The 25,104-nt window shown below is 32.4% G+C and overlaps 1 protein-coding gene across 1 annotated transcript; it reads right to left on the reverse strand.

Annotated features, from left to right (window-relative positions):
* Nucleotides 1-389: 389 nt before the first annotated feature.
* Nucleotides 390-17,157, reverse strand: LOC139866857 (lysine histidine transporter-like 8). Its single transcript, XM_071855150.1, has 5 exons — nucleotides 16,736-17,157; nucleotides 2,856-2,989; nucleotides 1,724-2,151; nucleotides 1,228-1,359; nucleotides 390-1,016 (listed from the first exon to the last, which is right to left on the reverse strand). Exons 1-5 carry the CDS (start codon nucleotides 17,116-17,118, stop codon nucleotides 531-533), a joined length of 1,563 nt encoding a protein of 520 aa, XP_071711251.1. The 5' UTR covers nucleotides 17,119-17,157; the 3' UTR covers nucleotides 390-530.
* Between the last annotated feature and the right edge of the window lie 7,947 nt (nucleotides 17,158-25,104).

The raw sequence follows: 25,104 nt of genomic DNA on the forward strand, positions 1-25,104 counted from the left end.
GCATAATTAAATATTCCTATTTTGAGACGTGTATAGTTATTAGCTTTTAAACTCATAAAAAGTAGTCGATTGACTTCTTAGGGCATACTTCTTTATTTCGCATAGGGCATCAATAAAGTCAGGGCCGAACCTCTGAGTGATTATGACGACTTTTTATTTTTTTTTTTTTTTGAAAAGCAAAATTTCATTAACAGCCAACCACGAATGTTACACTATTACATGCGAATATTAACCTGAAGTCATTCCTTCACAACGAAATATATGCTTAAATCTATATACAGAAACAATATAATGAACAATTAGCAAGAACAGCGGTTGAAGACGGTTGAAGAAGTATAAAGTAGTTAGCCCACGCCCATACGATTGTTAGGAGTTACGACAAAGGACGCCGCAAAATACTTACTTTCACATTCAAATTTACTGAAGCAAAATTTAAATCAGAAACATTCGAGCGTTATGAAAAACGACATATACCAGATTACGTATACAAATAACATTCGACAACTTATTCGAATAAACATAATCCGTCATTAGTTAGGTTTGAAGAATTTCAGCTTAAGTCCGCTGTTAACCATGCTCCAAATGCCGCCAAATGAAAACGCTAAACTGAACGCGATTCCAAGCCAACCAAGAGTCCAATTGAAGTACCAGTTGAAGCTATGTTTAGCAGGTTTCTTGATAAGGACCCACATGAAACACGGGTACGCAAATGTAACAGGAAGGGTTAACCCTCCTAACAAACCAGCAAGGCTAGCGAGAAAAGGGAGTGCTACCCCTATAAAGAAGTTGATAAACCCGTAAACCACACGGAAACCTGACCGAACCCACACTGAGCACGGTCGGTTTGTGCGGCTCGTGTAGCTCGCTTCAAAACTATCAAAAACTGGCATTGAGTATATTTGAAAGCTACTTAAACAGCTGAAAACGACTAGTAGAAACGTCATCGCAAGCAGACCTCTTGAAATATCATGACTGTGGAACGCAAATAACGCGTTCAACATCCCTCCCGATGGCATCTAATTAACAAAAATAAAAATAAAATGATCAGTTTGCTACTCGTCGAAGGATCCCTGTAATCTCAAATATGTAATGGGGGTACCATCTTTTTTTAATATATCAACCATTAGAATGCAATAATATGTTGTCCTCTACAACCGATTAATGCATAGTTATAGCGAATATATTAAAAAGATGGTGGATATATGAATGCCCATTTATAACACTTACAAGGTTTCCATATGCCCAAAAACCTCCAATTGCAACCGGAAACAGACACATTGCAATGAAAAAGTACGCAACTTTCGCTCCTTTCCACATTGGCACATGTGCTGGATGCTTGAACGTTGAAGGCATCGTGGACTGAAAAAGTTAACAAAAACTTCCGTGCTAAATTAACTTTTAGGCCCCGTTGGCTCACGGAATCCAATGGGATTCCGGCGGAATTATAACTGAATTTAGACACGCGTTCCATCAGAATCCAATTGGATTCCGTGAGCGAAATGGGGACTTAGGATTTTTCTAAAGACAATATTTAAGCATAAAGTAGTGGTACATTAAGTTGGTGGATGGTAGTTAATTTCAACAAGTGAGTAGTTATTGTCAATGTACAAATAAATGATGTGTGTCTGAATTTTTTAATGACAACCCTTAGGGCTATCATTAGAAAAGTCCCTTTTAATATCAAACGGTGTCTTGTTATATCTTAAAAGTTCAAGTGACATACCTGAATCTCGAGGACTAGATTGTGTCCTCTAAATGCAAACGCAATGATACCAAGTGCGTTTAGAAACGAGAAAAGGGACTCCGAAAAAGAAGGCACTGAGATGGGATCGTATGAAATATTAGGCGGGCGTGGTTGGCTAACAGAAAGAACCCAAACCATGGTTGAGTAAAAGATTGCGGTTATTGCCCCTATAAGCGAAAGTCCAGCAATCGAGTTGAGATTCGGGAGCTGAGACAGCACTATACATAACGAAGTAAAAACCAGATACCATTCAACCGTGGTTAACGGGTTTGAACTACAGAGTGGCCCACAAACGATCTCAAAGAAGAGTTTCATTGTCTCTCCTCCTATAAGAATCAAGGCTGTTGCAGTCCCTGCTGACAAGTAAACCGTCGGGAACAGGGCTAACCACAGTCCAAGCCGTTCACCTCAACAAAACAAGAAATAGCATTATGAGTAAAATGCATATCTATAAGTGTGCCTAAAAAGAAGACTGAAAATTGTTCATATAAAGGTTAATATAAGTAAGGAAGAAATGACTAAAGCATGTATCAATTATCAAATGAATTAATCATACTTTTAGGAAGATATTGAGTGTACATTTTTATGTAAAAAATGTAAGACATTTAGTTGTTACTGGTAACAATTATAGATAAGGAGTTTTTGGAGTCACTAACTCACAATGTATATATGTAATGTAATATATATGTAATTGTAAAGGGAAGGTGTGGATACAGTATAATCATTTATTTAAACTTTACTTGATTTATTAATAACGATTGAGTTATAAAGCCGTTGTGATTTTTTTTGACATCCTATCTCCTTTCTAGGGCCTTGTGTTTTAACAAAATTTCCTTTAAAAAAACAGGATATGAATTTTAAGTATAGAAACAGGAACTATTACACACGTTGAAGTACTCCATCCGTCTTAAAGTCTCAAGGAAAATTTCACATTACTGTTTATCTATTTACAAAAAAAATACGGAGTAACTACTAAATATTAGTATACTCTCTAATTTACCTTATTTATTACTTTTAACCATTTATCTTTTACTAATATAGTTATGCTTACTTTAATTATAAATGCAAAGCTGACATTTAACAAAAATATCCTAAATTTAATAAAATTTACCGAAAGCTGCTTGAGCAAGCTCCACATATCGGTTGTATCTCTTTCCTGGAACTGCTTCATGAAGTTGTACCAAAATCCACAAAGTGTATAATTGCCAAAAATAAGCTATTGTTAACGACACTATGCCCCAACTCCTGCATTACGGAGTAATATATAATACGTTTAGTTTTTTTTTTTTTTTTTTTTTGGAACGGCTGTAATATTATAAAAGGCTAGCAAGACGCTAAAGCCAAAAAGAAACAAAAACCAAAACCAAAACAGAACAACAAAGGATTACAAAGCCATGTAGTCCACGTGGGGGCAAATTTAGACCTTGCCTGAAGCCAAGCAAAAGACGATAATCTAATACGTTTAGTATTTAGTTAGAATTGATTATTTGATTACAAATATGTAAAATACATACACAATTTTCAAATTGTGAATACATAACACCCTAAATGGAGGGTCATGTCCTTTGAACCAACATAGGTATAAAAGATCAAAGTTTTTCTTAAATTTTTAACAAAATTTGCAATTTATGTCACTCTAGTCTACTTTGATGTCAAATATATTTATATTTTCATCGATTTTCTTTTGTCTACTTTTCAATCTTTTTGGGTTTATTTAATTAGACCAACGTCTATCCAACGAAACACATATATTGAAACAAGGACTCTATATCACAGTCAAACATGCTTTTATGGAAATCAAGATGCTTTAGTAGCTCTTCTTTCATTTCATACCGAATATTCTCAATAATATTTGTCATTTCCTACGGGGGGAAACAACGAATAGCCGATATCCACAATTTCCATCACCGGAAACATTATATATATTCGCTATGTACGGTGAAATAATTTTGAATATCATCAAACATATTAGAACTTCGCATTCTTGGCAGTTCGTTCAAATCAAAGATGTATCAACTTATGAACTCAAATGCAACATCGTTTAAGTCTATGTATGGTTCCTAGTTTAAGTCTATCTTGGGATCCTCGTTCAAGTCTATATCAAATGAACTGTGTCTTGTTGGATTCTTTGTCGAATTTTGCCCAACAAAATTGGGCATGTCTGAACAACTATATCTACGAGATTCTTGAAGAACGTGATGGGGACACCTCTTTGTTGTTTTTTCTTTGTAGTTGGTCAGCCACGAATATTTATTTTAACTTGAGGCTCCTGAGAGGCAATTATACCTGGATTGAATATATCATTTAGCTTTTTTAACCAACGTTTTTTACAATTTTTGATTGCTTGTTAAAGTTTTCAGTAAAATGTTGGAGTTCACTATCACATGTAACATCGTCATCTTAATCTCATATTGACGGTAAAATATTTAGCTTCCTACAAAACATATCAATCGAACCTAAGGGAATATATTTGTCTGCATTCAAATATAAATAAGCATAACTTTATTCGATATTCTAGATTGAATTGTTTAACTCGACGTATTGAGTGCTAAAGAATATACTCATGTGAATTTTATATACATTGAAAGTTCACAAACACATGGTAGTCCACAAGAGGTCTGAAGTTGACAACCGTAGTCATCTTTATCACCCTTAAATTGTTCATGGTCTTCAATTTTTTCTTTTAAAGCTTAATTTGAAATATTGTTGTGCAAGTGTGTGAAGCACTGTAATTTATGTTGATGAATGCGAAAAATTATGTTCTTTTCCAAACTTTCTATGGAATTTGTATGTTGTGACCGCACAATTTGGTCAATACAACTTATAAATCTATTTTGACTAAAATTCGAACTCTCCAAATACATTTTAGTTTGCCGTGCTGACACTCTACTCTGTTGGTTTTAGTATTATCAAAGCGGAGACGTTGGTCAATCCAGACAGATACAAACATTTCCTTGTATATGTCTAACCAAATATAAAATGATATCAGATGAATGAAATAAATTTTCTAACTCATTTGGACTCATTTGGAGCAGTTGTGGTAAATTCATAAATATAACCATTGGAATGGAAATGAGACATAAGAATCGGCATGAGGGATTTGCCTTCTTTCTCCAACATTCGAGTTTTATTAAGTGTGTTGTAAATAGTACTCAACAAAGAAACATTATTTGGAATATTTTTCATAAATAAATCTGCAATCAAACTAAATTCATTATCGGAAAGTCTCTTTGTATATGGATGACCTTCCATATACCGTATTGGTTCATGGTTATGTTCATCACATATAACCCTTACGCTCCATGAATGATATTTTTAGAATATTTTCCTTTTTATTCTAAGTGGACAATTAATTCTTTCATCCTGGTAGCTCTACTTGAATTTACTCCTATATAGATTTTCTTGTATAAGGCTTTACTGAAGTGTGATTATGGTAGATAATATATAGGGTTAAATTAGTAAAGCTACCGGGAAAAAAAGAATTAGTTGTCCCTTCAATTTAGAAGGAAAATTTTAAACAATATATTTCATGGAGCTTAAGGGTGATATTTGATGAATATAACCATCAACCAATTCGGTATATGGAAAGGTCATCCATACGCGAAGAGCCTTTCCGATTATGAATTTAGTTTGTTTGCAGATTTATTTAGGAAAAATATGGCGCCATGAGATATTTTATCAGTACTTAAAGTACTTAAGGAGGAGTATCCAAATAATGTGTCTTCGTTAAGTGCTATTTACATCGCACTTAATAGCACTTAATAAAATTCGCATGATGGAGACAAAAGGAAAATCTCCCATGCAGGTTCTTATGTCTTTTTTCTATTATAATGGTTATATTTATATTTATAATTTATCACAACTACTTCAAATGAGTTAGAAAATCTATTCTTCGTTCATCCTATATCAATTTATATTTTAAGTGCATTTCCACGAGTTGATTATAGATGCCACATACGAAATAAACCGCTATAAGGTGCCTTTCGTTGAGGTTGCAACTTGCTAGTGTGACTTCAATCAGCAAAACTTTTTTTATAGCTTTTGTCTTCATTCATGATGAAACGATAATTAACTAAAAATGAGTCTTGAACTGTCTAAAGTGTTTGAATTGAATAATCAATCGTTCGACGTGTACTGAAGAAGTTTGAATTGGATGATTGTTTGTTTGAATTGAACCGATTACGAATCGACTTCATCTTCTTCCAAATCGAAACTGAATTTGATCGATCAATAGGGAACATGTACTTCCCTATTTGGAATTGGAGATTTATTGATGATGAACGCCTCATTCAGTTTATTAGGTTCGATTTACCGATTTAATGGTTGGGATTTGCACGGGATTTAGATTTTGGACCAAATAATCGAACTTGAATCATCAATTGATGGGATTTAGGGTTTGTATTGAAGATAGGGATTTAGGGACACTATATAAGTGCAAGCTCCCACGTGTTATAGTTACAAATAGAGAAATGAAATAAATCATGCAGAGAAGTTTTTCGAGATGTTGCTCGATTACTTTGTAGATGGCACATTCAATATAATATAACTGGGAGATTTAAGCGATCTTTTAAATCATGACATGATTGGAATGAATTTCTTTAGTTACGAAAGTCATTCGAGAATTCTTTAACGCCAAAATCTTACATCTAATATTACAATCAACTTGAGTCATTTCTATAATACTCAAATCTTACAACAAAGTATTTTATATACTAAAACTATTTCACTACGTTATTTTTTATGTATCTCTCATAGAAGTTTATCATGATTTTCGGATGTTTTAGAATGTGTAAATAAAAACTGGCAAGACAAATACAAAAAAATATTTATATCTGTCTAGATTGATCAACGTCTCCACTTTCGAAAAACTAATAACAAAAGAGTAAAGAGTCAACACGCCAAACTAAAATATATTTGGAGAGTTCGAATTCTGGTCTAGATAGATTTGTAAGTTCTATTGACCAAATTGTGTGTTCGCAACATACAAATATCAAAGAAAGTTTGGAAAAGAGCATAACTTTTAGCATTCATCAACATACTCTACGGTCCTGACACACTTGCACAGTAATATTTCAAATGAAACTCTCGAAAAAAAATGTTTGAAGAACCTGAACGATTTAAGGGTCAAAAAGATGACTTTGATTGTCAATTTTGGACCTCTAGTGGACTACCATGTGCTTGCAAACTTTCATTGTATATAACTTCACGTGAGTATATTGTTTGGCACTCAATACACCTAGTTAAACTACTTATTGTAAAACTACTAATAAAATAATGGTTATTTGTATTTGAAAATAGACTAATATATTCCCTTATGTTCGGTTGATATATTTTGGAGGAAGCTAAATATTTCACCGTCAATATGTGCACAAGAAGACGATGTTAGCTATGATAGTGACCTCCAACATTATACTGCAAACTTTAACAAGCAATCAAAAGTTGTAAGAAAATACTTGGTTGAAAAGAGCTAACGGATATATTCAATCCAGGTACAACAGACACTCAAGATCCTCGACTTAAAAAAATACACTTGGGCGGCCAATTACGAAGAAAAAGCAGCAAAAGAGGCGTGCCAATCATGTTCATCAAGAATCTCGTAGATATAGTTGTTCAGACATGCCCAATTTTGTTGGGCAAGATTCGACTAAGGATCCAGCAAGACACATTTCATACGATATAGACTTGAACGGGGAACCAGAGATAGACTTAAATGAGGAACCAGAGACAGACTTAAACGATGCTCCATTTGAGTTCACGAGTTCATACATCTTTGATTTGGATGAACTGCCAAGAATGCAGAGTTCTAATATGTTTGACGATATTAAAAAATTAATTCACCGGTACATAACGAATATATACAATGTTGTCGATGATGGAAATTGTGGAAATCGGGAATTTTTCGTTTTGCTCGGAGGAAATGAACAATATTATGAGAATATTCAGTATGAAATGAAGGAAGAGCTACCGAACCATCTCGAATTCTACGAAAGCATGTTTGACTGTGATACAGAGTCCTTGTTTCAATCTCTGTGTTTCGTTGGATCTCTCTGTCCAGCAAAATACTGGATGAAATATTGCCTGATAGCCAATAAGTTTGGTGTAATCGTCCACTAATTAAACATGTCGAAAATTAGTTCGATTGTTTCCGCGTTTTGAAAGGGTCTAGAAGAGTTTCAACATCACAGAGCTCTTACAATTGTCCTAGTAAATCGTGAGAATCATTATGTCTAGGTGGAATTAAAAGGAGATTACTCAGTGCCTCCGATTACGCTTTACTGTCATGATCGCAACATTACCGAGTCTGCAGCTAGATGGAAAATAGTTTATATGGCGTGCTTTAACAATTTACCCGTTTTCCCGTCATAAAAGTGATTTTTTCGATATAGATGATTAATTGTTTTAGTGTTAGTACATGCACATATACTGTATTTATTTATTTATTTATTATTATTATAATAATAATAATTATTATTATTATTATTATTACTATTATCATTATTATTATTATTATTATTATTATTATTATTATTATTATTATTATTTTCTATATTTATATAAAAAAATTAATATTTTTAATCTTAATTTTATTTACTAATTTTATTTAACCTTTTTAAAAATTCTTAATCTAAGTTTTATTTATTAATATTGTTTACATGTACATGTAATTATGAGATTGTTATTACCTTATTCTATATATTTTATATAATAAAATAATATTAATTTGATTATTTAACTTTATCACTATTTTATCCTTATAATGTAATTAATATTTACATTCACATAGTAATGTGGTGTTTGGATATGGGGTGTTTGGATTTGTGTTTCGTTATTATGTATATTCAAATTCAAATAATAAATAACTATTTAGTAGTATCTGAAAAATTAAACATAAAAGTCAATTAACTACAATTTGTTATAAAAGTCATGGATGCTAATTTTATTATTATTATAAACATTGTATAGTAGTTTTTTTTAGTATATATATGTGTGTTATGAGCACATAAGATGTACACCAAAAACATATATAAAACACCTACTTCTCTCATATTCCCTCTATATACTTATTAGTAGTCTACAGTCAAGAACCAGGCCACTAAAGGAAGTTATAAGCCTACAAAATTATAACACGTTATCAGCACGAAGTGCTCTGTATAATCAAGGTTTATCTAAGCAAGCACACGTCACTAATCTAGGTAAGAAATTGTTTAACTTTTATTAACTCCACTAACATTTATATTTATGTTATTTAAGTTATATATGGTCGGTTCTACCACCTGAATTATATTTCTGTAATCTAACTTTTATTAACTCCACTAACATTTATATTTATGTTATTTAAGTTATATATGGTCGGTTCTACCACCTGAATTATATTTCTGTAATCTAACTTTTATTAACTTCACTAACATTTATATTTATGTTAAGTTATATATGGTCGGTTATACCGCCTGAATTATATTTTCTGTAATCTAACTCTTATTAACTTCACTAACATTTATATTTATGTTATTTAAGTTATATATGGTCGGTTATACCGCCTGAATTATATTTTCTGTAATCTAACTCTTAATAACTTCACTAACATTTATATTTATGTTAATAAGACCTCGTGATTGTACGCAACACGTCATTTGACAACACGGTACTTTATGTACGCAACAAGTCATTTGACAACATGGTACCATGGGTCGAGATTAATTCCGATCAATACGAATACGATGGGGTCTTTATATGTTATCTAACATTTATGATTACTTATGCAATTAATCATTATTTATTTCATGCATACTAATTTTTATTCTTAAATTTATAATCTTAAAAGTTAAAATAAAAAAAGTAGTTTGTATTTTTATTAAAAGTAAATCTTAAAAGTTAAATTAAGAAAAATATATTATAATAATATATATTATAACTTAATATATATTATAATAATATTATTAATAATATAATATGAACATATATTCTATCCTTCCCTTATGGTTTTATTATTTGTAATCATACCCTTATTCCTTTGTTTGCTACTTATGAATCTAATCTAATTCTAATTTCATGTTGTTATTTGTCTATAAAAAAAAATGATTATGATTATGATTATGATTTATGTTGTTCATCTTTCTGAAGATAGAAAATGTCAAACTTATCAAAGCTTGAGTTTGATGCCTTAGACGTATCGGGAACAAACTACACATCATGGGTTATGGACGTAGAAATAAATCTTGGATCATTGGGTATTCTAGAAACTTTAAAAGAAAATAATACTTGTTCCGATCAAGATAAATTAAAATCAATTGCTTTTATTCGCAAACATATTGATACCACTTTAAAACATATGTTTCTCACTATTAAAGATCCACATGTTTTATGGGAAAGTATCAAGAGTAGATTCGATAATCAAAAGGAAATATTACTCCCAGCTGCGAGGGAAGAATGGAGAAATCTAAGGTTCCAAGATTTCAAAAAGGTAAGTGAATACAGCTCGGCCATGTTCAAGATCCGTTCAAAGCTTCAATTCTGTGGTCAAGAAATAAGTGATGCTGATATGATGGAGAAAACTTTCTCCACAATGCATTCTGCAAACATAACTGTGCAAGAAAATTTAAGATTGCAGAATTATAAAACTTTTTCCAAACTTCAAACTTATCTCTTAGTTGCAGAAGTTAATAAAGAATTACTGATGAAAAATCAAGAATCTCGTCCTGCCGGTGCGCTAGCATTTCCTGAAGCTAATGCTATTAACAATAATAATAATAAAAGAAGAAATGCACATGGACGAGGGCGTGGACAAGGTCGTGGCCATATTGGCCAAAACCATCATCATGGAAATTACCATAACAATAATAAAAATCATAACTATGTTCGAAATCACCCTTATGGTAATGGTCGTGGTGGTGGTCGTGGTCGTGGTGGTCGTGGTCGTGGACAAAGAAATAATAATCCACAAAATTATAAAATTCAAACACCATACAATCCCACAAATCACAATGTTGAAGAAGGGTCTTCAAAGAATGTTGAAGATTCTTGTTACCGATGTGGTAAAATTGGCCACTGGTCTAAAAACTGCCGAACAAATCAGCATTCTGTTAATCGGTATCAAGAATCCCTAAAGGGAAAACGAAAAGAAGCAAATCTTGTGGATGACCTTGATACAAAAATCACTGAGCCAACTTGTGACTACTTTAATGAATAAATTTCTAATATCTATATATATAGATATCCTATTATATGTTTCCGTTAAATAAATGGTTGTAGATTTTCAATCTACACCATATCTAGTTTACTACATATTTCCTTATTATGTGCTATCGTTTGTAACATGTTTTGAATGTAATATATTGATGAATTATGTACTCATTATTTGTTTCTCATATTTTTTTTTGAAGTTCATGATGTATACTGCTGGAGTAAAAAATCAGTCAAATGGTGGAGATATTTGTATTGCAGACAGTGGTGCCACTCACACCATACTCAAATCTAAAAAATATTTCACAGACTTGAAAGCAACGGAAGGAACTATACATACTATATCAGGTCCTGTGGACTTAATAAAAGGAATGGGAAAGGCAAAATTCATGTTACTAAATGGTACGAATTTTCTGATAAATAATGCCTTATTTTCTCCCATGTCAAAGAGAAATTTGTTAAGTTTCTCTGACATATACCAAAATGGATATGATTAACAGTCAGTAACAACAGAAAATGAAAAATATTTAAGTATCACTAATAAGAATCGTGTAATTGAAAAACTACCAAGACTTCATTCTGGATTACATTATACACATATAAATGTATCTGAAGTAAATGTGGTAGTTAAAGAAAAATCATGTGATCCTGTAATGATCAGTTTGTGGCATGAGAGATTAGGCCACCCAGGATCAACAATGATGAAAAGAATAATACAAAATACACATGGACATCCATTGGCGGATCAAAGGATCCCTCATGATGCACTTATCCCATGTACATCATGCTCACTTGAAAAGTTGATAATAAGACCATCACCTCTTAAGGTTGAAAAAGAATCACCAATGTTTCTTGAAAGAATTCAAGGTGATATATGTGGACCAATTCATCCACCATGTGGACCATTTAGATATTGTATGGTTCTAATAGACGCATCTAGTAGATGGTCTCATGTTTGTCTATTATCAAGTCGAAATATGGCATTTGCAAAATTTCTTGCTCAAATTATTAAATTGAGAGCACATTTCCCTGATTATACTATTAAAAGGGTGAGACTAGATAATGCCGGTGAGTTTACGTCTCAAGCATTTAATAACTTTTGCATGTCTATTGGGATTATTGTTGAACATCCCGTTGCCCATGTGCATACACAAAATGGTTTAGCTGAATCATTAATTAAACGATTGCAGCTAATAGCTAGACCATTGATAATGCGAACAAAACTCCCAGTATCTGTATGGAGCCATGCAATTTTGCATGCTGCATCATTGATTCGCATTAGACCAAGCGCAAGTCATACATATTCTCCCTTGCAACTTGCTTTTGGCCATCAGCCAAATATTTCCCACCTTAGAACATTTGGTTGTGCGGTTTATGTCCCTATCGCACCACCACAACGCACTAAAATGGGTCCTCAAAGAAGGATGAGAATATATGTTGGATATGAAACATCTTCAATAATAAGATATATTGAACCCATGACGGGTGATGTTTTTACAGCACGTTTTGCTGATTGTCACTTTAATGAAACATTATTCCCTAGATTAGGGGGAGAAATAAAAAATAAAGAAAATGATGTTTCATGGTGTGAACCTCAATTAATGTATCTTGATCCTCGCACAAAAGAATGCGAGACCGAAGTTCAAAAAATAATGCATATGCAAGAACTTGCGAATAAATTGCCTGATGCATTTACAGATACAAAAAGAGTGACTAAATCATATATACCAGCAGCAAATGCTCCAGCTCGAATTGAAATTCCAAAAACTGGCAATAATGTCATTCTTGAGTCTTTGCCACGGCAGAAACGTGGGAGACCAATTGGTTCCAAAGATAAAAAACATCGAAAAAGAAAATCAGCTGATAATGAGGTAAAAGAAAGTGTTCAAGAAGAACTACAAATCAATACTCCTTCTGCAGAGGAGATTGATGATGTCGATACGGAATTTTCAATCAATTATGCACATTCAAAAATATTATGGAACCGAAATGAAATGAAAAATCTTGATGAGATATTTTCATATAATGTTGCATATGACATCATGAATGATGATGATGATCCAGAACCAAAATCTGTCATGGAATGTCAAAATAGACATGATTGGGATCATTGGAAAGGAGCAATACGAGCTGAATTTGAATCGCTCAATAAAAGAAAAGTTATCGGATCTATCATTCTCACACCTAAAGATGTGAAACCTGTGGGATATAGATGGGTTTTTGTACGAAAAAGAAATGAGAAAAATGAAGTTACAAGGTATAAAGCTAGACTTGTAGCTCAAGGTTTTTCTCAAAGACCAGGAATTGATTATGAGGAAACTTATTCTCCTGTTATGGATGCAATTACTTTTAGATACTTAATCAGCCTGGCAGTTTCTAAAAATTTAGAAATGCATCTCATGGATGTTGTGACTGCTTATCTTTATGGATCACTTGATAGTGATATATATATATGAAGATACCTGAAGGATTTAAGGTATCAGAAGCAACCAATGCAAAACCCAAAGAAATGTACTCAATCAAGTTACAAAGGTCTTTATATGGGTTGAAACAATCGGGTCGCATGTGGTATAAACGATTAAGTGATTACTTGATAAGCAAAGGGCATACCAATAATCTTATTTGCCCATATGTTTTCATTAAGAAAACAACATCCGGATATGTGATCATAGCTGTTTATGTTGATGATCTTAACATCATAGGAACAAATAAAGAGATCCATGAAGCCATTCAACTTCTAAAGAAAGAATTTGAAATGAAAGATCTCGGAAAAACCAAGTATTGCCTTGGTTTACAAATTGAGCATATGCCTAATGGTTTACTTATACATCAAACAACATATACTGAAAAGATTTTAAAACGTTTCAATATGGACAAGGCAAAACCATTAAGTACTCCTATGGTTGTTAGATCACTTAATGTTGACACTGATCCATTTCGTCCCTGTGAAGATAATGAAGATATCCTGGGACCAGAAGTACCATATCTTAGTGCAATTGGAGCTCTTATGTATCTTACAAATTGTACAAGACCTGACATTTCTTTTGCAGTTAATTTGTTGGCAAGGTTCAGCTCAGCTCCTACCAAAAGACACTGGAATGGGATCAAACACATATTTCGATACCTTCGAGGAACTACTGATTTAGGATTATTTTATTCTAACGAATCAAAACAAGATTTGGTTGGTTATGCAGATGCAGGTTATTTATCTGATCCACATAAAGCTAAATCTCAAAATGGATATGTATTCCTAAATGGAGGTACTGCAATATCATGGCGTTCTAAAAAACAAACACTTGTTGCAACATCATCAAATCATGCTGAAGTGATTGCATTACATGAAGCTACTCGGGAATGTTTTTGGTTGAGATCAATGACACAACTCATTACTGATTCTTGTGGACTAGAACGCGATAAAAGTCCAACAACTATATATGAAGATAATGCAGCTTGCATAGCAAAGATGAAAGAAGGGTATATCAAAAGTGACCGAACAAAACACATACATCCTAGATTCTTCTCATACACTCAAAATCTCATTAAGGACAACGTGATTGAAATGAGATATGTTCAGTCCAGCAAAAACTCTGCCGACATTTTCATCAAAGCACTTCCAACTGCTATTTTCAGAACATACGTTCATAATATTGGCATGAGACATGTCCAGAAGATGTAACAATTCAGGAGTTGCCTACTTGAGGGGGAGTTAACTCTATGCTGCACTCTTTTTCCCTTAGCTAAAGTTTTATCCCAATGGGTTTTCTTTAGCAAGGTTTTTAACGAGGTAGTACTAGTTATTCTATAATAAAATTGTCATCCAAGGGGGAGTGTTATAAAAGTCATGGATGCTAATTTTATTATTATTATAAACATTGTATAGTAGTTTTTTTTTAGTATATATATGTGTTATGAACACATAAGGTGTACACCAAAAACATATATAAAACACCTACTTCTCTCATATTCCCTCTATATACTTATTAGTAGTCTACAGTCAAGAACCAGGCCACTAAAGGAAGTTATAAGCCTACAAAATTATAACACAATTTAGAATGATCAAAACACGGAATTGAAGAAGTAACCACTTTTTTACCAGAGCAAAACACAGTTATTGAATTTTCATTTTCCTTTTATTGTTTCCTAAATACAAGTATAACACATAACACATCCTCATTATAAAAGACTTGGATAAAAGAATATCTAAACTTAATATTTTATCTTTATTACGTTAGAAAACAGTAAAACTATAAACAAACACGGTAAATTTAGCTGCAGCTAATCATTAAATTACGGAGGTATATACTGTTTAAAATGCATAAACAGTTATTAAAATGCAAATACTCCGTACATAACACGCTTAATAAAGGCAAATGGAGATTTGTTTGTTTCTGTTTTGGGAAGAATATATTGCAATTAGGGAGGCACTGGTGACCTGACATAACCATAGTGTGTGTCAGCGTATTGACTGGACTACAGGAAAAGAAAATTTATGACTACTGCAGAAATATATTTTACATTACCTACAAAAATATTTTTATTATAAATATAAATGTTGGATGTGCTATATACTCCGTAGTACAAGTAGATAAATAGGTAAGTTTAAGCAAATTATTTACGTAGTACTCGGTAACTTTTAAAATAACTGTATATATTGCCTGACTTCATAATACAATAATAATAATAATAATAATAATAATAATAATAATAATAATAATAATAATAATAAAATAATAATAATAATAATAATAATAATAATAATAATAATAATAAAATAAATAAATAAAAGTGGTAAAACAATAATAATTGTACATGTATAGAACTGATATTGATGTCACCAGTCCCAGAGTACCTTTGGAAGTTTCTCCGTACCAAGATAAATTGATTTTGTAAATTTAGGGTTTTTAAACAAATGTGCTAAAGTTACCTTGTAGTACACTTTATTTCTTAATAATGTAAATCATATTGCATGGAATTCGGATATTAAAACAAAATTAGTAAATCATATTCAATGAAATATAGATTTATTCGGTCTCACTATAAAAAAAATAAAAAACTATAGCTTAAAAAATTATTTTTTTTATGTAAGAAGGGAATTGAACTCTTAATTTTAAACAGCTTTTTATTTTATGACATGGAAATAGAAATATACTTAAAATAAGAATATCGCTTATTTCTGAATTAAACAATTAATTTTTATATGTCAAAAAAGTAAACATACAATATAAATATGGGGCTGAATATGATATTAGAGAAGATCAAATTTTTAGAAATGGGGACACAAAAACCCTTTATCATGATGGTATTGATAAAGAAAAAGAGTTTGATCACTTTATTTGACCAAAAATGACATAAAAATCGTTACTTTCATCACTTTCATCAAAACGACAATACGCTTACAACATACTCCGTATATATATTTTTTGTTGGTTCTAAAGTTTGCTATCCATGAAGGCTTTTCAGTTACCAGCTTAATAAATGAAACTTGGTAACAAACTGTATTATTATAGTATACCAAGTTCATAATCCTCAAAATAAAAATTATTAAATTAAAATTATAAACTAACCCAACACCCCCTTTAGACAAATACAGAATTAATGCAAACAGAACATTTAATTTTAATATCTCAAAAATAAACTTATGTTTCAATAATTCGATAAATTTCAGTTAGTTAACACAAAAATAATCATACTTTATATAGCAAAAATTATATTAAAAAAATAATAATAATAATTCACTCACAATAACTAAAAACAATAATCAATTAATTAATTAACAAAATGCATGATGGTAAATAAAAATTGGAAAATTACCAGCCAAGGAAAGAGAAGGCAACAGGCAAAACAAGAGCTTGAAAACCAACACCAGCATTCAAATTATGAAAAGCAGCATAATGTGCATTCCCATTTCTTGATTCAGTTATTGGAAGCCATGCATCTTGTGGGTTTAATTTTGTTAAATGTCCCATTTCTTCTAAATACCCTTTCATATTCACCAACGCTTTTTTCATTGGTGTACCAATCGGACTCAAAAACCTCGGTGATATAAATGACGTCGGCGTCCATGACAACTTCCCACCACCACCGTCTACTTTTCTCGGCGACCTTTGTCCCGGCAGCGTTTGTATCTCCGGCGTTGATGATACACGTGGCGTTGCCGGTATTGATATCAACTCTGTTTCCAGTCTTTCTTCCATTTTGATTAGATGTACGTACAAGTTACAACAACGTTGTTGTTGTTGTTATAGGGAGTAATTAACAAGTGAAATAGTATGGCATTGTTGTTGTGTGTGAAAGAGAGTAATGATGTGATTTGAAAGTGTGGGAGTTTGGGTAAGAGATCGTGGTCGTCGAGAAATTAAAATGATCTCGAGGTGAAAGTGAGATGGGATCGAATCTCTGTGATGATGTGTGTGATTTTATTGTTTATGTCGTTTTTCAAGAAAATACTCCGTATTATTAACACTTCAAAGTTGTACTTTTTGAAAGAGTAACGGACCTAGATAGAAAAATAGAAAAATATAATTGTAACGAGGGAGTTAGTTAAGTAGTGAAAAGTTAGAACTTAAATAAATCAACTATATTAAACTTTATATGAATAATTTCAAAATAGTGAGAAAAAAAAATTAAACGGCGATATCGACATCGAATGCTCTCATTTGTCACTCATACGCGTGTTAGAAGGAAACCAAATACGCGACGATGTTGGCAGTACCATCGAAGGTTGAGAAAACCATCCATAGACCTTCACAAATCGCATTGATGTTGACAATACCATTAAAGGTTGGAAACTCCTTGTTTGGAATGAGAATCGAACCTGAGATGGCATTACCCAAGTTGGATCACACCCACATACCACTCAAGCCAAACTTCGTTAGTTTAAAATTGTGAAGTTTTGTAAAATTAATATTATTTATAGTTTATTTCATAAGAATTTTACATGTTTAAACCTCAATGAGTGAATATTTTAATAAATATTCAACGTATACAACGTACATTTAATTAAAAATACTTGTATTAATCATCCGAATAGTCTAACGAAGAAAAATCTCGTTTATTTATCAATTTACATTGAAATATATTTTGTTCTCAAAAACTTTGATTCAAGCTTCGCCACTATTTGTAATAAACTATTCTAATTGCAAGTGTTATAACCATAATGTTTTTAAACTTTAAATACTTATAACAATGTTATAGATAATTACCATATAATATCAGGTTAATTTTACCATATGTCATTTGATCTGAATGTATATATTTATATAATATCAAGCGTTTTACTTTTTTGTAACTTCATTGGTTATTGGTTTAATGATCTTGTGAAATCTATCGTACTACTGCACTGCTTACACAAGTTAGGCTATGTTCAGAAGACTATTTGAGAAAGAAAAGAATCGAAAGGAAGGAAGATGATCCATTCAATTCGGTAGAAAATATTGAAAGGAAAATTACATTGAATAATATCTTGAACTTTTTTCCTTTCTCTCACTAAAAATCTTAGAAACACTATATCTCTTGATTTGCTTTTCACTTTTTTTTCTTTCAAAATAAAACTTAAGAGAGCCTTGGGATAATGTGATAATAGAGTTACATCCTTTAAGCTACTACATTTGCAATACTATTTTATTACAATCTCGAGTTTTGTTTTGTGATGATGTAATTCAAAAGTAAAATCCACTTAATTGATTCGCTTTTCACTTTTTTTTTTTTTTTTTTTTTTTTTTGCTTTGTTTTGTGATGATTTAATATTTTACTTTGATATACACAATCTAATAAGATTATTCACCGTTTTGTGCTCTTTTTAATATTTATTTAAAGATATGTTGATAATGAATGCGGATGATACTATTTTTTCGGGGAGTGGGGGAGATCTAATGCACTTGACTTGAGAAATCTTCTAAAGTGTTTTGAATTGTCTTCGGGTTTGAAAGTAAACTTCCATAAAGTTGTTTATATGGAATCGGGGTTGAATTCTTGGAAGTTAGTCGGATTGCTAGATATATTGGTTGTCAAGTTGGTAAATTGCCTTTTATATATCTTGGACTCCCGGTTGGTGCGAAAATGAATAAACTTAGCAATTGGAACCCGGTAATAGATAAATTCAAGTCCCGTCTTTCGAGTTGGAAAATGCGTTCTTTATCTTTTGGAGGTAGATTAATCCTAATCAAATCGGTCATCAATAGTCTTCCATTGTATTATTTCTCGCTCTTTCGTGCTCCGCCGAGTGTTATTAAATTACTTGAGAGTGTGAGAAGAGCCTTTTTTTGGGGTGGGTCGGGCTCGGGTCAAAAAATTGCTTGGGTAAAATGGGAAAATGTCTTAAATAATTATGGGAATGGGGGATTGAATATCGGGGCTCTTAAAAGTAAAAATCTTGCGCTTTTGGGAAAATGGTGGTGGAGGTTTAAAACCGAAACCGAGTCTTTTTGGGTCAAAATAATCCGAAGTATTTATGGTTCGTGTGGCGGATTAATGAATGTGGGTGAATCATTTCACTCCTCTACGTCTACCTTGTGGCAAAATATTTTTTTAGCAGTTTCATCAATTGAAGATCTTCAAGTGGGTTTCAAACACTCGTTCGTTAAGACTTTAGGTGATGGTGGCTCGACTCTTTTTTGGCACGAACATTGGATTGGGGGTGATAAACTATGCAATCTTTTCCCTAGATTGTATAGATTAGAATCCTTATGTGATGCTAGTGTTAAAGATCGAGTCTCCAATTCAGCAGGCAATTTAGCTTTCAACTGGTCCTGGATTCGCATGCCTACAGGCAGAACGGAAGACGAATTAATCCTTCTTTGCAGGTTACTCGCATCAGCTCCTATTTCCAGCGACAATCACGACAGATGGAGGTGGGAACTCGCATCCAATGGGTTGTTCACTGTGAAAAAATTAGCAGCCATTATCGACGACCTGCTGCTCAGGCCAAGCAGTCCACAAGCTGCTACCATTCGCAATGCTCTTGTACCGAAAAAAATTGAAATTTTTATTTGGAGGGCACAAAGGAAAAAGTTACCGGTGAAGTTAGAACTCGACAAAAGAGGCATCGATTTACATAGCGTACGATGCCCTCTTTGCGACGACGACCTTGAATCGGTAGATCATGCTTTAACTCATTGTAACAAAGTCGTGGAGGTTTGGATTCGTATCTTCAAATGGTGGGGATTAAACTTTCAAACAAATATGAATTTGATGGATATTATCAAAGACTCTAACCCGAGTAATGCAAACAATGGCACTAGTTCGAGTAATGTTAAAGACGTATGGCAAGCAACAAAATGGATTAGTTTGTACCTTATTTGGAAAAATCGGAATAAAATGGTATTTCAAGGTAACTCTTGGAGTATCCCGATGGTTCTAAATGAGATACAAATAAAATCCTTCGAGTGGATCAATTCAAGAGACAAGAGAAGAAACTTCGATTGGTTGATATGTGAAAAAACTTCAATCCAACAGCAATAAAGTACACAAAGATTGTATACTCAAGAACACAGAAAACAAAGAAATGCTTCTTCAATAAATCGAATCAATAACCAAATACAGAACTATTAAATCTCAATCTCTCACTTGCAATACACAATAACTATTATTCACCAAAAAGATGAATAATATGAACAGATGAATAAGAAACCCTAATTTTGGGTATACAGATCGAAAATAAGAGCAGCTTTCCAGAATATGAGAATGAAAAAATAGAATAATTGAAACAGTAAACCCTAGCTGCCTTATATACGCGTATTTGGCCAAATAAACATCAAAGCCCTTGAAGAATCATCAAAATACAATCTGGCCCTTCAAACTCTTTATCCAGCAATAAGCTCCAAAATAAACTTTCATAATCTACAGGTTCAGTCCTTGAGCTTTTAATCCAGTATCCTTTTCTCAAATACATTTACAAATCTGCACTTAAACATTTTAAGTTAGAATCACATTATGATCAAGAAAGCTTGGAACAGATATGTTACCTTTATCTTTTAATACTCCCCCACAAGCTTTTCTTGAGAACACATCAAACATCTTCAATTCTCTGCATAAATTGTAATGTTGACTAGTAGTCAACCCTTTGGTGAATATATCAGCAATGTTAGCAGCAGAATTAACTTTCACAACTCTGATCAAACCACTTTCAACTTTCTCTCTCACAATATGCCAATCAATATCAAAATGCTTAGTTCTCTCATGTAGAACAGGATTACCAGCAATTTGAATAGCTGGTTCATTATCACAACACACTTTGACAGGAATCAAATCTTTCACATTCAGACTAGTCAAAAGATTAACAATCCAAACCAACTCACAAGTAACAGCTGCCATTGCTCTATATTCTGCTTCAGCAGAAGATCTAGAGATGGTAGGCTGTTTTTTACTTTTCCAAGAGATCAAACTTTCACCAAGAAAAATACAGAAACCAGTAATAGATTTCCTTTCTAATAAATTTTTGCCCCAATCAGCATCAACAAAAGCATTAAGCTTCAAAGATGCACTTCTAATAATATGAATACCCATTCCTGAACAACTTTTAAGATACCTTAAAACCCTAAAAGCAAGTTTAAGATGCACAGGTGCAGGAGAATGCATATATTGACTCAAAATGTGAACAGCATAACTGATATCAGGTCTGGTAACAGTAATATAAATCAATTTTCCCACTAACTGCTGATATACAGTAATATTCTTAATGAGAGAATCTTTTGAACAATCCTTATAAGAAGTAACATTTACTTCTATAGGAGTTTTAACAGGTTTGCAACCCAACAATCCAAAATCATTTATCAACTCAAGACAATATTTTCTTTGACTTAGACAGAGCCCTTGATCAGTATCAAGTACCTCAATGCCTAAGAAATATTTAAGATTACCAAGATCTTTAATCTTAAACATATTGCTCAAGTACTTTTTAACACTATTAATTTCAAAAAAATCATTTCCAGTAAGAACAATATCATCAACATACACCAATAAGATAACAATTTTGTTATCTTTATTCTTGGTATATAAAGAATAATCACATTTATTTTGAACAAAACCATTTTGAAGCAAACAATTAGAAAGTTTCTCATTCCATTTTCTAGGAGCTTGTTTAAGCCCATATAAAGATTTAATGAGTTTACAAACTTTTGTTTCATTCTTATCATGATAACCTTGAGGTAAGGTCATGTAAACATCCTCAACTAAATCACCATATAAAAAGGCATTATTAATATCAAGTTGGTAAAGAGACCAACCATAATTAATAGCCATGCACAGAATGCATCTAACAGTTGTCATTTTGACAACTGGTGAGAATGTCTCACCATAATCAATCCCCTCTTTCTGACTATAGCCTTTGGCAACAAGCCTGGCTTTGTACCTTTCAATCTCTCCAGATGCTTTATACTTAATTTTATATACCCATTTGTTGCCTATAGGAACCCTATCAGGGGGTAAATCTGTAAGAACCCAAGTATTATTTCTATGAAGAGCTTCCATTTCAGCATTCATAGCATCAACCCATTTGGGATTAGTAGAAGCTTGAAAATAATTTTTTGGTTCAAAAGTTTTGTTTAAAGAAGAGGTAAAGCATAAATTTTGTTTATTTAGAGAAGAATAATCAATATAATTATGTAAACTATATTTGTGAGAAGCATTAAGTATAAAATCATCAAATCTTTTAGGGATTGACACATCTCTGGTAGATCTTCTTAAAGAAAATGCAGGAGGTTCAAAGAACACATTCCCCTCAGAATTGTCATCAACACTAAGTTGATTATCAGTCTCAGACTGATTATCATCATGTGTAGCTGTTTCTTGTTCTATTCTGGTAGCTGTGCCTTCACTATCACTACTAATATTAATAGTCTCATTACCATTATTAGACTTATTAGTAGGAGAATGTGCTCTGCTGCCTGAAATAGAACTTCCACTACCATCACTATGATCAGTAATAGTGTCATCATTGGGCTGCAGAGATGTGTCAGAAAATAAGTTGTCATTGAAGAAGTTCAGATGATCCACACCTGGATAGAAACATTTTTCAGTTTTAATAGTCATTCTGAAAGGAAAAACATGTTCATAAAATTTAACATCCCTAGACACAGTCATAAGTTTAGAATCCAGACCATATAGTTTATATCCTTTTTGAGTATTACTATACCCCATAAACACACATTTTTCAGACCTACTAGCAAACTTATCAGTATTATTCAAAACTTTAGCAAAACATAAACATCCAAAAACTCTCAAATGGTTTAAATTTGGTTCTCTACCATACACAATCTCATAAGGAGATTTACCACCCAAAACAGAAGCAGGAGTTCTGTTAATAAGGTATGTGGCAGTAAGTACACATTCAGTCCAAATGTTGAGTGGTATTCCCCCTTGAAACAAAAGTGACCTAGCAACATTCAAGAGATGTCTATGTTTTCTTTCAACCACACCATTTTGTTGTGGTGTGTAAGCACAAGATGTTTGATGAACAACACCTTTTTGTTTTAAAAAAGAACTTAAATGATTATTAAGAAATTCAGTCCCATTATCACTTCTTACAACTTTAATAGTTTTATTAAATTGATTTTGAAACATGTTGATAAAATCAATGACATTTTCAGAACAATCACTTTTAGATTTTAGCAAGTAAACCCAAACAGCTCTTGAATGATCATCAACAATAGTTAAGAAAAACTTGTAACCATCTCTACTAGTCACCCTATATGGACCCCATAAGTCTAAATGTATAAGTTCACCAATATGTAGAGTTTTATGATCACTTAAGGGAAAGGGTTCCCTAGTTTGTTTGGCTTTATGACAAATTTCACAGGGTTTTAACCCTTCATTGCCATAACCAAGTTTAGATTTTAAAACTTGCAACACAGGATCAGCAGGATGACCCAATCTATTATGCCAAGTATGTTTAGACAACAGACAAACATTAACAGAATTGCAACTCAAGTTCTTACCATAGTCATCAAAAAAATAAAGTCCACCAAGTTCACTACCAGTCCCCAGAGTCTTCCCCATTAATCTGCCTTGGGGTAAGTCCTGAATATAACAATTATATTCATCAAACCCAACAAACATCTTGCTATCCCTAGCAAGTTTACTTACAGACAGCAGATTAACACTGTATTCAGGAATCACAAGTGCATCAAAAAGTGTAACATTAGATGTTAAAACAATATCTCCAATTTTAGAAATTTTAGCTGTGGTTCCATTAGGATGACACACAGCAAGATTTAAATCAGAAACATCAACCACATTTTTTAAACCTTTATCATTTAAAACATAATGTTGATTAGCTCCTGAATCAATTACCCAACCAGAACTGGGAAATAATGAACCAGTACCTGCCATGTTGGCTTTGGGTACATCACACAAATTCTGCTTATTCAGCAGACTAAGTAATTGAGAAATTTGATCCTGTGAAAGATACTGAGAACAGGAATCATCAGAAGTACAAGTATTTCCAGAAAAAGCCTTATTAGCAGAAGCAGAAGTATTAGCAGAATTATTAGCAGAATTACTAGACCAAGAATTAGTGGAATTCATGTTATTTCTATTGTTAGACATTCTTCCCTTAAAATTGGGAGGATATCCAACAACTTCATAACATCTATCCACTGTATGACCAAATTTTAGACATTTAGTACATTTAAGATTCATATTTGGACCTCTGTTGTTGTTTCTTTGAAAACTGTTGTTAAAATTTGTAGAATTAGATACAGTTTTAGAAACAAAAGCAGAATTCTGACTTTTATGATTAGAAACAGATGAAGATCTATGTGATTCTTCTCTTGAAAGAGTTGCATAAGCAGTTTTTATAGAAGGTAATGGATCAGTGGTTAAAATAATACTCCTTATTTGTTGATATTTATCATCAAGTCCCATTAAAAATTGCCACAATTTGGTCATATCATTATGGTCTTGTAACTCTTTAGCAGTTTTACATGTACACTGTGGAATATGCACAATAGACTCATATTGCTTCCATAACCCATTGAGTTTATGATAATAGTCAGACAATGGTGAACCATTTTGGGTCAATGAATTGATTTTTTGATGTAAATTGAAAACTACAGAGCCATCAACTTTATCATAAGTTTCTTTTAGATCTATCCAAACTTCTGAAGCAATTTTTGAAAAAATTTGACCAAGATAAAGTTCTTCAGAAACAGAATTTAAAATCCAGGACAATACAACTGAGTTGC

Source organism: Rutidosis leptorrhynchoides, chromosome 9 (assembly GCF_046630445.1).
Source record: "Rutidosis leptorrhynchoides isolate AG116_Rl617_1_P2 chromosome 9, CSIRO_AGI_Rlap_v1, whole genome shotgun sequence".
NCBI lineage: Eukaryota > Viridiplantae > Streptophyta > Magnoliopsida > Asterales > Asteraceae > Rutidosis > Rutidosis leptorrhynchoides.

Bases quoted from the DNA above. Each gene is read 5' to 3' on its own strand.
- LOC139866857 (XM_071855150.1), bottom strand. From the start codon at position 17,118: ATGGAAGAAAGACTGGAAACAGAGTTGATATCAATACCGGCAACGCCA. The intron at 1,360-1,723 runs GTATGTCACTTG...TAACTTTTTCAG, and splicing joins ATCTAGTCCTCGAGATTCAG to TCCACGATGCCTTCAACGTT. The intron at 1,017-1,227 runs GTAAGTGTTATA...TTTGTTAATTAG, and splicing joins TTTGGGCATATGGAAACCTT to ATGCCATCGGGAGGGATGTT.